Genomic DNA, 15,986 nt, shown 5'->3' on the forward strand with positions numbered 1-15,986 from the left:
GCATTTTGGTAAAGAAAATAGAGGCGTGGACAATTTTCTAAATGAAGGAAGTCTTCAGAAATCTGAAACACAGAGGAACTTAGAAATCCCAGTTCTGGATGTTTTTAAGGTTAACACGCAGGTTCAGTTGGCAGTTAGGAAAGCAAATGCAATATTGGCATTAATTTTGAGAGGGCTAGAATACAAGGGATGTGCTGCTGAGACTGTATAAAGGCTGCATTTAGAATATTTTGAGCAGTTTTGACCCCCATATCTAAGGAAGGAAGGCTTTGCAGGGGGTCCAAAGGAAGTTTACAAGAATGATCCCAGAATGAAGGGTTTGTCATATGTAGTGTGGTTGAGGACTCTAGGTTTGTACTTGATGGAGTTTAAGAGTATGAGGGATGATGTCATTGAAACTGAAATAACACTAAGAGGCCTGGATAGAGAGAACGTGGAAAAGATGTTTCCACTAGTAGGAGAGACTAGGACCTGAGGGGACAACCACAGAATGAAAAGATGACCGTTTAGAACTAATATGAGGAGGAATTTCTTCAGTCAGAGGGTGGTGAATTGTGGAACTCCTTGCCACAGCAGGCTGTGGAGGCCAAGTCTTTGAGTTTCTTTAAGCAGAGGTTGATAGATTCTTGATTAGTAAGGAGATGTAGAGTTACAGGGAAAAGACAGGAGAATGGACTTGTGAAACTTACCAGCCATGATCAAATGATAGAGCAGACTCAATGGGCCCAATGGCCTAATTCTACTCTTATATCTTTTGGTCTTACAGAGAAAGCAGGAGATTGGCACTAGGTAATGATGCTTATTTAATATACTGATGCAGGCATGATAGCCTCACTGGTCTCCTGCACAGTAACACCACTATAAATCTGTGACGAATGTATCGGGCATACTAGTCGTTTGGAGTGTACAAGACAGGTCAGACCAGTACATCTCATTCACAGGTTTGACTGATCTTTCCTTCTAAGGAAAGATGAGTTCAGGAATCAGTTAGTGACACTGAGTGTTACCAAAAGGCAGGAACTACCCACAGAGTACAATCACCAAAGAGAGATGGCACTCCAAGTAGGACCTGCTACTGCCAAGAAAAGAGTAGGCAGCACCTCATGCCCAGGAGCCTCACCACATACAAAAATGACCATTTGATGCAGTCAGTGGTAGGGCACACCATCTCCCAGTTTCTTAGAATTTTCATCAAATAGTCATAACCTTCGCCATGCATTGAATCTGACAGTGGTGCACAAACATTCATCAGTGTTTGGATTTGCCAGTTGAAAATTTTTTTTTGTCCTCTGCAACTCAAGGAGACTAATGGACATCTCTTTGGGAATTACGTCCCAACCTAGAGGCGACAGACATCACCTCCTCTTCCTGCAATGTGCTTTTCAAATCACATCCACATCCATTCCCAACCCCACTGCTAGTTGAGAATTCAGTGATATGATCATTAGTTCTTGACTCCTCAGCCAAGGATAATGGCTACCATTATCAGATAACTTCTCACTGTATATTGTTCAAACTCAAAAGGACCTAAGGCTGTCACCTTTGCCCAATCTGCTTCAGGTAGCCCTGGAAGGGTAAGGTATTTCAAAGGTTTAAGCAATAGGTGAAGCTCATTGCTTCATGCTGCTGCTATGCAAAAGCAATGACTGGTATTCACCACTAACAGGATCCTGCTGTTAAGCCAAAAGCATTTTCTGCCTATTGTATAAATGAATAAAGTGATATGTGATTTCCAGTGCTGGTGTGATGTTAGGTATTTTGACATACGTCCCAAAGACGTATCCTATCAAACAACTTATCCCTCCTGCTGTTCACAACATGGTACTGACTATATCCAGCCCACCCTGGGCTTGCAAAGCTGATGACACAATGGCCAATATTAGATATGATTCTGTGATTGGAAAACATCTCCTAAAGAAACCTGAGCAGGAGAAGAATAAAGTTGGCAAACAATTTGATTGTTGGGTTCGTAGTTTAACACATTTGCGGAAGCTACATGTATTAATGTAGAGGTCGTGTTCTTTGCAGACAGAAGGAACAAATACTCGCACTGCATCTGTTTCAACTCAACAAGATAGGTTTCATCCATTCACTGTTCATTTCTCAAGTTAATGCATTGTCTAATCAGATTCAACCTGTCTGGTTAAAAGTTTAAACAAAACTTGGATGTTAACTGTCACAAACAGGTGACTTTCTACAGTAAAGCCTCAATTAATGAGAGTCCACTTACTAACCAGTCAGGACTCTTTCATTCAGAATAAATGTTGTTTTCACATTGCTTATTTCTTGCAAAAGCATCCCTAATGAGTACAAGGTGAAAGCTTTGATGAAATGTATTTTTAGAATTACTGTAGGCCTGAATTACCAATTGACCAGTTATAAGCATTTTACTACATGTTTTTCCACAGGGCATGTTTTCTGAAGGTCTTATGCATGGTAGAGGCACTTATACGTGGAAGAATGGAACAAAATATGAAGTAAGCAAACATCAAGACACATTAGTGTTCTCAGCTTTTACAAACTGATTTGAAATATATTGATCAGCACATAGTGATATGATGAGATTGGCAAAGAGATGAAAATGTTTGTATAGGTGAGATACAACACTGTAATTGCTGCAGAATCTTCTTGCTTTATGTAAACTGTGTTGCTCTTAATTTAGGATTGGGTTTTGGTGCAATCAGATCATAATCAGATCTTTTTGGTGTGATATAGAATACAGTTCTTGAACTGTTAAAGGAAAAGAGCCTTTATATTTATTCTTTCATGACTTAAGGATGTTCTAACCAATGAAATATATTTGTCTCTGGGGATTCACGTTCCACGCCAGGCTGCCACTCCCAGTACAGTTCTTTGGGAATTCTGTAGGTGCCTTTTTCCAGAAACATTAATCAAAGGCACTGCCATCTCAGGTGGATGCAAATGTGCCCGTGACCACTATATCAATGAAGAGCAGCTGAATTCTTCTCCTGTGCTCTAACCAATATCTATCCTTCCACTGACATTATTAAAGCAGAATCTTTGTGTCTTTCACTGTGTCTCACACCTGCACACACACACACCATGGGTGCTGGGGAAAAAAAAAATAATAATAAGCACTACCGCAGTTAGGCGGTAGTGTGGGGTTATTTAATATAAATTTAAAAAAAAGAAAACACTGTTCCCTTCACTGTTTGATCACACAGTATTGCCCTTTGATGTGAAGGGCACTGCTTGTCACTGGCCACCCGGGTGTTTTCCTATCTTCCTGGTGGTGGAAATCGAATTTAAAAAAATAAAAAAAATTAAACAGAATCTTTATCCATCATACTGATGTTTGTGGGACCTTGTGTTTTCTAAATTACAATACTGATTATACTTCAAGTGCACTACCTTGTTGTACAACATTGTGGGATGTGACACTGTCATTATTGGCTTTATATAAATGTATGTTTTACTTTAGTCTTAAAATTAAGATAAACTGGTTGCAAACAAATAATTTGAAATAAAATATTCCTTGCCCTTTGTATCCATGGTTCTCTCAGTACTGAATAATTAATATGTCATATCTTAAACTTAATTAATATGCTATTCCACAGGGAGACTTTTCAATGAATACCCCTACAGGCCATGGCACCTACACATGGCCTGATGGCAGCACCTATGTTGGTGAGGTTGTAAATGGAATACGTCACGGAGAAGGAATATTCACAAGTTCTGACCAATTAATTTCTTACACAGGAGACTGGCACCAAGCCAAAAGACATGGGAAGGTAAGAGCAGACTTTTTACTGTTTGTTACTGCCTTTTGAGGAAGAGTTCCAGACACTTTCGGAGAAAAAAAATCTCTTTATCTCTGTCTTAAATGGTGAATTAGATTTCCTACAGTGTGGAAACAGGCTCTTCAGGCTAGCAAGTCCACACCGACCCTTCGAAAAGTAACCCACCCAGACCCATTTCCCTCTGACTAATGCACCTAACACTATGGGTAATTTAGCATGGCCAATCCACCTGACCTGCACATCTTTGGACTGTGGGAGAAAACCAGAGCACCCAGAAGAAACTCACCCAAACACAGGGAGAATGTGCAAACTCCACACGGACAGTCACCCAAGGCTCAGATCGAACCCGGGTCCCTGCCAGTGTGAGGCTGCAGTGCTAACCACTATGCCACTGTGCCACCCTGTTACTATTATTGATATTATCAAGTTTAATGACCTCACTTAATGAAGGATTTTTAATTTCAATAAATAACTATGATTAGAGGACTGGATGCCATAGGGCTACACTACTGCTTTCACCCCTGCAAATTGGGTTTGATTCTGGCCCGTAATGATGGGAATAAAAGTGTCCACAATCTGATGGTATTAAGAATCTGTGGTGAAATGGGTTTAGATGTTTTCAGTCTAACCTGTACGCCAGTTGTGCACAACTCTCATCTTCCTTTCATTCAGTATAGCCACCACTAACTTGAAATCAAAGAGAGGTCAAGGAAAGACTCTTTATCTAAGACCGTATATACTTTGTGTGCAAATAGACAGTCCAAGCACAGAAATCTGACAAAAACACAATAAACTTATTTTTTCTCAAGCTTTGAAATGAGACCCTTCTGTAAGTATATCAGAGAACCACTGGGTGTCCCTCAGCTAGAAGCATATTTCAGCAGAAGGGAATAGAAAGACGGGTTTTGCTACATCTGTGATTTACATTTGTTTTTGCACATTGCTGCAATCTTGCTTTCCAGGGCACTGTATACTTCAATCAAGAAGGGAGCTCATGGTATCAAGGTGACTGGGTAAACAATGTCAGGGAAGGCTGGGGTACAAGGCGGCAAGTATATTTCCAAGGACGTTTTTTTTGTATGTAGGGTATTGTAAATTTGGTTATTCCTTGTGTGAAAAAAGTATATTATACAACAATTTTAAATAGACATTGTAAGTAGCATAGCAAAGTTAGAATTTGGTATTTGAATTACATTAATTACTGGTAATCTGAAAGAAGTGACTGAATTAAAAATAAAAGACTATAATAATTACAAGATACATTAATTTTTCAAAAAATAGTTTAATAATTTTTCTGTAAACTTTTTTTTAACCAATTTTGATGAGCAATATTCAGAATAATTTTCATTACAAGTACAACCAGATGTGAAAGCCTTGGCATATTTTAGTGGGTTGAAAATGCTGAATAGTTTTTGTTGTTTTCAACGGGGTGGAAATGGTGAAGAGGTGAGAGAAGGGTGTACAAACTCCACAGACCAGCTAGCTTTCTGTGCTGGTAGATTAATAAAAAATAGTTACACTCAGATTTTTTGATGGATGAAGCAGACTTGATGATTTTGTTTTGAGTGCAGTGCAGAATTTAATCTGATATTGAGTTAAGTTTAGCAGTTGTAAACTCCCAAGTCATATTACTTGCCCGTCTGATACATCACTGCCAATTATGTATATCTGCTACAAAAAAAACTTCAAACTTTGTAAGAACTTACCAAACATCATCAGCTCAGGTAGCAATGAACCTTACTTTTTTCTCTTTCTCTTCTCACTCCCTCGATTACCACTGTAATTAGTCAAGATATTTCTGGGGAATCATTTTGTGAAAATATATTGGTTGAAATTAGAAATAAGAAATGATGATCGCCTTGATGGGATTGTACTGTAGGCTCCCCCATAGTCATAGGGAAATTGTATTATAGGTCCCCCAGTAATCAGAAGGAAATTGAGATGCAAATCTGTTGAGAGATCTCAAATATAAGGTTGTAATAGTAGGGGGTTTTAATTTTCCAAACATTGACTGGGACTGCCCTAGTGTTAAAGGTTTGCATGGTGATATTAAATACATTAGTCAGGGGAAATGTAGAGTAATAGGGTAGGGGAATGGGTCTGGGTTGGTTACTCTTCAGAGGGTCAGTGTGGACTTGTTGGGCCAAATGGCTTATTTCCACACTGTCGGGATTCTATGATTTCTATGTTCAAGAATCTTTCTTTATCAATATGTAAATGTTTCTACTAAAGAAGGAGCAAAACTTGACCTTCTCCTGGGAAATAAGGCAATGCAAGTGACTGAAGTGTTAGTCGGGGAACACATTGGGACTAGTGATCATGATACTAATATTCTAAAATAGTTATGGAGAAGGATAAAAGTTAAAGTTCTGAATTGGAGTAAGGCATATTTTAAGGATATAGAGTCATAAGTTACAGCAGAGACAGGCCGTTTGGCCCAAACTAGTCCATGCCAATCAAAATGTCCATCCATGCTAACCCCATTTCCCTGCACTTGGTCCATATCCTTCTAATCCTTTCCTATCCGTGTATTTATCTAAATATCTTTTAAATTTTGTTAATGCACTCGCCTCAACCACTTATGCTGGCAGCTTATTCCATGTGCGTACCACCCTCAGTGCAGAAAGGTTGCCCCTCAGGTTCCCTTTTATTCTTTCCCCTCTAACCTTAAACTGATGCCCTTCAATCATCGATTACCCAACCCTAGGATAAAGAGAGTGCATGCATGCTATCCATGCTTCTCGTGATCTTTTATACTTTCTCCTCTAACCTTAAACTGATGCCCTCTAGTCCTCGATTCCCCAACCCTGGGAAAAAGTCTGCGTGCATTCACCCTCTCCATACCTCTCATGATCTTACAGTAAAGAGAAACTAGTCTCTTCAGTCTCCTACGCTCTAATGAAAGAAGTCATAGCTTGTCCAACCTTTCCCTATAACTCAGGCCATTGAGTTGAGGCAGCATCCTTGTAAATTTCTTCTGCATTCTTTCCAGTTTACTAACTCTTTCCTATTTCTCCTGCAAGTCTCCCCAGTCTCCTTGCACATTTGTTCTTCTAATTCCCGTTGACTATTTGGGGGCCTTTAGTACAACCCCAAAAACATCACCACCTCCTTCTTATTCCTTAAGGCCATCCACAAGGCCTCACTGGATGATCCTACAGTTATTTCATCTCTGATTACTGCTGTGATACTTCCTATAACAAGATGACCAAAAACTGAACACAGTACTCCAAGTGCGGCCTCACTAATGTCCTATTTAACTGCAACATAACTTGTCAACTTATGTTCTCAGTGATGAAGGCCATTGTGCCAAAAGTCTTCTTCACTGTCTACCTGTGACTCCACTTTCAGACAACTGTGAACCTGAACTCCAAGGTCCCCTTGTTCCACTACACTCCTTAAAGCCACCAAAGATGTTAAGCTTACTGGTCTATAGTTCCCAGGCTTTTCTTTGCAGCCCTTCTTGAATAATGGCACAACATTTGCTACCCTCCAGTCTTCCAGGACCTCACCATGGGTAATGATGATGCAAATATATCAGGCAGGGCCCCCACAATTTCTTATCTAGCCTCTTGAAGCTTATCTGGTCAGAACTAGCAGATTTATTCACCTTCATACATTCTAATACATCCAACACCTCCTCTACTGTGATATGGACTGTCCCCAAGACATCACCACCTACTTTCCCAAGTTCCTAAGTCTTCATGTGTTTCTCCACAGTAAACACAGAGGAGAAATATTTGTTGAGAACCTCGTCCATCTTCTGCGGTCTACACATACATGTCTTATTTGTCCTTTAAGGGCCCTATTCTCTCTCTAGTTTCTCTTTGCTATACTTAAGGTACCTCTCTGGATTCACCCTAATCTTCTCAGCTAAGGCTACCTTGTGCTCCCTTTTTAGCCCACCTGATTTCCTTCTTCAGTAAACTCCTGTATTCCCTGTATACCTCCATGGACTCCCTTGATCCCAGCTGCCTGTACCTGAGCCATGCCTCCTCTGTTTTTCTGGTCAAAACCCCAATATCTCTTGTCATCCAGAGTTCCCTAATCCTGATAACCACTGTGAGCTCTAGCAATCTCACTTTTAAAGGCCTCCCACTTGCCAGAGGTCCCTTTGCCTGCAAATAAACTACTGAAATCAACCTCTGCAAGCTCCTTTCTAATTCCATCAAAATTCACCCTGCCCCAATTTAGAACTTGAACCTGTGGACCAGTTTTGTCCCTCTCTATAACTATTTTAAAATTAATAAAACTATGGTCACTGGTCCCAAAGTGCTCCCCCACTGTCATGTCTATCACCTGCCCTGCCTTATCTCCCAAGAGTAGGTTGAGTATTGCCCCTTCCTGAGTAGTACCCTCTGTGTACGGCTTGAGGAAACTTTCTTGAACGCATTTAATGGATTCCACCCCATCTAAGCCTTTATGGTCTGGCAGTCCCAGTCTATGTTAAGAAAGTTTAAATCTCCTACTCTGACAATCCTATTTCTCCTGCAAGTCTCCCCAGTCTCCTTGCACATTCCCGTTAATTAATTCCCGTTGACTATTTGGGGGCCTTTAGTACAACCCCAAAAACATCACCACCTCCTTCTTATTCCTTAAGGCCATCCACAAAGCCTCACTGGATGATCCTACAGTTATTTCATCTCTGATTACTGCTGTGATACTCACCTTAATCAAAAATGCATCTCTCCTTCCCCTCTTTCCTACTTAAAGCAGCTGTACCCTGACACATGAAGCTGCCAGTCCTGTCCCTCCCTTAGCCATGTTTGTGTAACAGCCATAAGAACCCAATCCCACGTACCTAACCATGCCCTGAGTTCATCGGCCTTCCCTGTCAGCCCTCTTGCATTGAAATAAATGCAGTTTACTCCAATAAGCATTCCTTGCTCCCTGTCATGTTTGAGCCTGACCTGTCTCTTCAAAAAAACAAGAACTTTCTAAAGTTGATTGGAGTAGACTGCTCACAGATAAAGGGATGACTGACAAGCAGGAGGCTTTCAAAAGTGGTCAGAGGCATTATGTTCCTGTTAGAGTGAAAGGCAAAGCTGATAAAGTTAGGGGACATTAGATGAATAAAGATATTGTGGTTCTAGTCAATAATATGAAAGAATCATCGATATAGACAACTGGGACCAACAGAATCTCTTGAAGAGTATAAGGCATGTAGGGGTATTCTTAAGAAGGAAATCAGAAAGGCAAAGAGGGGATATGAGATAGCCTTGGATTATAAAGGTCAAAGATAATCCAAAAAGATTCTACAAATATATTAAGAGCATGAGAGCAACTAGAGAGAGAGAGTAGGACCCCTTCAAGATCAATGAGGTCATCGAACCTCAGGAGATGGGAGAGATGGTAAGTGAATATTTCACATCAGCTTTTGCTGTTGAGAAAGACATGGATGCAAGAAAGCTCAAGGAAATAAATATTGATGTTTTGGAAACAGTTTACATTACAGAAGAGGAAGTGCTGGAGATCTTAGAAAACATAAGGATAGATAAATCTCCAGGACCTGATCAAGTGTGTCACAGGAAGTTAGGGAGGAAGTTGTGGGACCACTGGCAGAAATATTTGTATCATCTGTAACCACAGGTGAGGTACTAGAGGACTGGAGTGTGGCTAATGTTGTGCCATTATTGAAGAAAGATTGTAAGGAGAAGCCTAGAAGCTATTGATCTGTGAGTCTGACACCGATGGTGGATTAAATTGTTGGAGGTGATTCTGAAAGATAGAATTTATATGAAGTGAGAGGCAAGAATTGATTAGGGATAGTCAGCATGGTTTTGTGTGAGGAAAATAATGTCTCTCAAACTTGAGTCTTTTAATTAAGTAACCAAAAAGATTGATGAGAGCAACACAGTAGACTTTGTTTACTTGGACTTTAGTAAAGCCTTTGACAAGATTCTGCATGGTAGAATAATTAGTAAGGTTAGATCATGCAATTCAGGGTGAGCTTGCCAATTGGATACAAAATTGGCTTTACGGTGAGAGACAGGGTGATAGTGGAGGATTATCTTTTGAATTGGAGGCCGTGAGCAGTGGTGTTCCACAGGGATCAGTACGAGGTCCACTTTTGTTTGTCATTTAATTAGATGATTTGGATGAGAATATAGGAGGTATGATTAGTAGGTTTGAGGATGACACAAAAGTTGGTGATTTAGTGGACAGTGAAGAAGGTTATCTAAGATTACAAAGGGATCTTGATCGAATTTGGATAAAGATGAGGTATTGCATTTTGGTAATACAAACAAGTACAGGACTTATTTAATTAATGATAGGGTCCTAGGTAGTGTTGTAGACCTAGGGGTTTAGGTACATAATTCTTTGAAATTTGTATCACAGGTATACAGGGTGGTTAAGAAGGTGTTTAGCATGCTTGACTCCATTGTTCAGACCTTTGCCTACAGGAGATGGGATGTCATGTTGGGGTTGTACAGGATGTTGCTGAAGCCCGTTCTGGAGTACTGAATGCAGTACTGGTCGCCCTGTTATAAGAATGATATTATTAAACAGAAGAGGCTTTAGAAAAGATTTTCCAGGATGTTCCCGGCAGAGGAGGGTTTGAGATATAAAAGTAGACTGGATTGGCTGGGACTTTTTTTCACTGGAGCATAGGAGATTGAGGGGTGACCTTATTTAGGTTTATAAAATTATGAGGAGCATAGATAAGGTGACTGACAAGGGTCTTTTCCCTAGGATGAGGGAATTCAAAATGAGGGAGTATATTTGAAAGATGAGAGGAGAAAGATTTAAAAAAGATCTGAGGGGCAACGTTTTTACACAGGGAGTGATTCATGTGTGGAATGAACTGCCAGAGAAAGTGGTGGATGCAGGTACAGTTACAACGTTTAAAAGATACTTGGAAAAGTTCACTAATAGGAAAGGTTTGGAAGGATATGAGCCTAGCATAGGTAGGCAGTTTGGACTAGTTTAGTATGGGATCATTATTTGCATGGACTGGTTGGATCAAGGGTCTTTTTCCATGCCGTTTGACTCTATAACTCTCCCCATCCCTGCAAACTGCAAAACCCAAATTTCCTACTTTATCTCATACGTACAGACATTAATATTTGATCCATATACCCATTATTGGTATGTAAACATGGAGTAGAGGTTATTTCACTCTGGGAAGTCTACTTTAAATGTTATTCTATTTCACATCAATATGTGCAGGTTTCAACAATTCACTGGTAATTAGAACTATTGATTTCCACAACTCTTGCTCTCTATCTCCTCTTAGTACATGGCCATGGAACACACTGCAGCATTCTCATTATAGCCCCATCTGACTCAGCACTGACCAGGAACCAAACCAGTTGGGATATTGCATAGGGTCTTTTATTCAGATGAGATGGGGAAGAAAACTTACTCCCTGTTTGTCAGGGATGTAACTGAGTATTTAATTAAGGGCAGCATCTAAATATTCTGTATTGCAATGTGCTTTGTAATATGAAAATCTCTCTGTAGGTATAAGAGTGGGAATGTTTATGAAGGGGAATGGAAAGGCTTTCAACGTCATGGGGAAGGCACCATGAGTTGGATTTCTACCAATGAAGAATACACAGGGCAGTGGCAAAATGGTTTACAGGTAGGATTTCAAACCTGTTAAACTTTCTTTTAGTTGAAGGTGTATGATGTTGCCAACAGAACAAATTATTGTACAGTTTCAAGATTTTAATTCCCTCAAAATTCACTCGCATAGCTCAAATTCCAAGTTGTGTACAAAAATAGAATGAACTTCTAGAATTGCAGTATGTTCGGGAAGGGTTGAGCAACATTTTAGTTTCACCACATTTAGTTCAGATTGTAACCCAAATGGGTTGGGTGTATGTAGTCTGAGGTTGGGATTGGTGGAGTGCATCTATGTGACTTTGGTCCATAATGTATATCCCAGGCCTTAATTTAAATTTGCTCTTCCCATTTTCTTTAATTCATTAAAATGGGAATTAGAACTGCTGATTTCCATAACCCATGCTTTCTCACTCCTCTTAGTACATGGAGAGGGAACACACTGCAGAGTTCTCATTGCAGCCCTATCTAATTCAGCAGCGACCGTGAACCAAACCAGTTGGGATGGCAGCATTACTGGATTGACCAGCATTTATTTCCCATCCCTAATTGTCCAGAGGGCAGTTAAGAGTAAACTACATCACTGTGGGTCTGGAGTCACATATAGGCCAGACCAGGTGATGATAGCAAATTTCCTTTCCGAAAGGGCATAGTGAACTTAAAAGTCATCCCTGACAATCAGCAATGGTTTTATGGTTGTCACCAAACTCTTGTTTCCAGATTATTGTTAAATTCAAATTCCACTATCTGCCATGGCAAGTTTTGGACTCTAGAAATTTACCTGGATTAATGGTCTAGCAATAATACTACTTGGCTTATTCCACAGGGGCAAGGCCACTAAGTAGGATCTGTTATTGTACCAACAATTGGATGCTATTAGGGTCCTGAGGGAACAAACTTTAATGGAACCTTTGTGACTCTTGTATGGTGGGGGAGACGTAACAATTTGGAGCTGCAGGACTGCCTAACCTAGTGGCTGGTCTAGATTCACTCTGTATCTCATTAAGAAATACTGTATCTGCTGTGTTACTGCAGTTATATTATTGAAGAACACTGATAAGACCCGGAGAAAGCGCACAATATAAGTTTACTTCCAGGCCAGATACTGCATGGGGAGGTATAGAGTAAATCTCCGTGTACAAGGATTCCGTTACAAACAGTTAGTGCTGTTGCAGATAAAATATGTAATAAAACTCTCTCTACACTATCCTGTCAAATACTCAGGAGTTTAGGTCCAGCACATATTAGTTAAAGATTAAATCTCCTTCTTTATTGTCCCACTCAATATTTCCAGCACAAGTACTGCAAAAGTCAAATAGGAATTATGCAATTATATCCAAAGGTGCAAACTTGCAGCACGATATTAAGTAACTGTTTAGGTACATTCTACATAGTAGAATAGTAGGGCATATAATATAGAAGTTATATGATTATTTATAAATAGAATACTAAGTTTACAGTACAGCAGTATAGCATAAAAGAGACATGAGTTTTTACATATATGTTGATTCTCAGTTTATACTATTACATTATATATAGAGACATTGCTAGTCATTGATTTATATTTCTCCTAGTAAAATTGTAGAGACTGTTCAGATAGAAGATCCATGTGGCAGATATTATTCAAGAGAAACCAAATTCTGTCCACCAACTACCTCGGAGCAAACTAAATTTGTACAAGTGTCTGTACATCTGTTTTTATCAGTATGATAATGTGCGGAATAGATATCAGTAATAGATATCCAGTAACTAAAATTTATGATGTTTTCAATAATTATCAGGTATGCAACATCAGTAACTAACAATAATGCATTTTACATTCTCTTAAATGTGTTAATTTGGAGCTTTTATGGTTGACTCTTTTTTTGTTTCAGAATGGATTTGGTACTCACACCTGGTTTCTGAAACGGGTTCCAGGTAGTCAATATCCCCAGAGGAACCAATATGTAGGGGAGTTTGTAATGGGAGCCCGGCAAGGGCAGGGCAAGTTCTTCTATGCTAATGGAGCAGTGTACTCTGGAGAATGGGTGGCAAATAAGAAGCATGGTTTGGTAAGTTGATTCTGATAATTACTGACTCTTTTGTTTTTAATTTACCCTTTCCTTTGCAATCATTAACCATGGAAAGGCAGCAGCAAAATTTAGAAATAAAAGATCATGATACATTAACTTTGTTTTTCTCTCTCTCCACAGATACTGCTTGTCCCGCATAGTATATCTAGCATTTTCTAGTTTTACTTCAGATTTTGTAGCAAACTTCATACAACATCTTGAAAATTATTTAGCCTTTTTAACTTATCTTCTTAAATTAGTAATTAAAGATTCTGACTCCATTTTGATAAAATAATTTGCTTATTAAAGAAAACACTTTGTATGGCCCTTGTAAGAATGATAAGGCTGAAATACGTCTTTTTCTGAAAGATAGCATAATGTCTGTTGGTATGGAACAGACCAGACCAGATGCTCTCCCCAGTATTGTAAGGAGATAGCCTAGAGCCTAACATTTATATTTATTTAAAGGCAAGTGTAAGGTGCTGTGTTCCAGTTGTGATTCAACTAGTCCATCACTAGGCTATAATCAAAACACACCGTATTCTTATAACACAGTTATAACACAAAATAAGAATTGGCATAACTTTAACTCTGTTGAAATACTAAACAAGATAATGTATAATTTAACCATGAATCATCATTTTTCCAATATGGGGAGCATGCCACAAACATACTTTTTGGCAAAAATGCAATTCAGGAAAGCAGTTTGATTCTCATGTGCTGTCTCTCCCCAGTCTGGAAGAAAGAAATGATCTGCCCCTTTTGATTTTTAAGAGGAAACCTTATTGTCTAAGACTTCACTTTTAGCTCAGCAGTCAGTGTAAATGTTCTCAACTAAGTAAAAGCAAAACTAAAAGCCTTCCTGCGCCAATGTGAGTCCTGATACCACCCATCATGATTCTTTCGTCTCCTTTGAAAAAAATTGCCTAGGGAGAACTTGAAAGCTCTTTACCAATTGCCTGTCTGAAGGAGACATTTCAGCATCACTGTGGCAACATCCCTTTGCAAGAGAAACAGCACAGAACACATTTCTATTAAAGGCACAGTACCATCATACTATTTTGTTCTGCAGTTAGAGACCTTGGATCAAAATTGAGAGAAAGTGTGAAACACTTGGTTGCTCAAAATGGAATTTCATTATTGGTTGATAATTATGGGCAACAGCAAACTTTCTCAGTTCTTCATTCAAAGGCAAATCTCACCCCAAATTCCTTGAAATTCCTTTAAATCCTCAAATTCCTGAAAATAGGGTATAAATTCAGATTTTCTGTCTTGCAGGGAAATCTGTTACCTCTTGACTGAAGGAAGCACTTAATTAATTTTGCCCTATTTCAAAGAAAAGTGCAGGAGAGCATGCCAGGAGTACCTGCAAGCATACCTAAAAATGTCAGTCTGATGTAACTACATGATAGAATCATTTACTTGCCAAACAACAGACAAGCATATGACAGATAGAGCAATCCCAGAACCAACACATTAAATTTGTGCAGTCCTACCCCATCTAGCCATGAACAATTAAACTCTAATGGGAGGAAAAGGCTCCATGAATATGTCCATCCTCAATGTTAGGGAAGCTCAGATCATCAGTGCAAAATCAAGGCTGAAGCATATGTTATCATCTTCAGCCGAAATGCCAGACGGATGATCCATCTCAGTCTCCTCCTGAGGTGTTCAAAAGTAAAGATGCCAATCTTCAGCTAAGCAGTGACTGGATATTGCAAAAATATGAGCCCTGATATCCTGATAATAGTTCTGAAGTGCTCCAGAACTAGCTATGCCCATAACTCAGCAGGTCAGGTACAGTTACAACATTTACCTGACAATGTGGAAAATTGTGTATGACCTATAACATAGAAGCAAAATCACAGAAACATGCAGAACAGAAATGAGGCACTTTAGTCAATTAGGTCTGTACTCCCAAAAATTATACTTTTACGTACAGCAGCCCCACTTTCCCATATTAGGTCCATTGCCTTGAACAAGTGTTCATCTAAGTACTTTTTAAAGGTTATGAAGTTACCCATCTCAGCTATCCTCACAGGCAATGCATTCCAGACACTCACCACCCTCTGAGTGAAAAAATGTCCCTTAACCTCCCTCTAAACTTTCAAAGTGTGCTCCTTGTTCTTGAACCTTCAACTAATGGGAACAGTTGCTTTCTATCCACCTCAATCACAATGTCCCTTAACATAAAGAACATAAGAACTAGCAGCAGGCGTTGACCATCTGGCCCTTCGAGCCTTCTCTGCCATTCAGTAAGATCGTGACTGATTTTTTTCAAGGTCTCAGCTCCACTTACCTGCCCTCTCACCGTAACCCTTAATTCCTTCATTGTGCAAACAAATATTTATGTTAGCTTTAAAACATCCGTCAACTACTTCAGTGGGCAGGGAATATCATAGATTCACAACCCTCTGGGTGAAGAAGTTCCTTTTCAATTCAGTCCTAAATCTGTTCCCCCTAATTTTGAGGTTCTGCCCTTTTGTCCTAGTTTCAACTGCCAGTGGAAACATCCTCTCTATATCTATCTTATCCATTCCCTTCATAAGATCCCCCCTCATTCTTCTAAATTCCAAATAAATATAATCCCAGTCTACTCAATCTCTCC

General features: G+C 39.4%; 1 protein-coding gene across 2 annotated transcripts in view; it reads left to right on the forward strand.

Moving 5' to 3' along the window:
- Positions 1-15,986, forward strand: part of rsph10b (radial spoke head 10 homolog B) — an 85,963-nt gene that overhangs the window by 12,267 nt on the left and 57,710 nt on the right. For both annotated transcript variants that reach the window (XM_072559812.1, XM_072559811.1), the window contains exons 3-7: positions 2,409-2,477; positions 3,579-3,752; positions 4,724-4,809; positions 11,226-11,346; positions 13,202-13,378. In XM_072559812.1, coding sequence (XP_072415913.1) covers positions 2,409-2,477; positions 3,579-3,752; positions 4,724-4,809; positions 11,226-11,346; positions 13,202-13,378 — 627 coding nt within the window. The remainder of the gene's footprint in view (positions 1-2,408; positions 2,478-3,578; positions 3,753-4,723; positions 4,810-11,225; positions 11,347-13,201; positions 13,379-15,986) is intronic.

The sequence above is a fragment of the Chiloscyllium punctatum genome, chromosome 40 (assembly GCF_047496795.1).
Source record: "Chiloscyllium punctatum isolate Juve2018m chromosome 40, sChiPun1.3, whole genome shotgun sequence".
Lineage (NCBI taxonomy): Eukaryota > Metazoa > Chordata > Chondrichthyes > Orectolobiformes > Hemiscylliidae > Chiloscyllium > Chiloscyllium punctatum.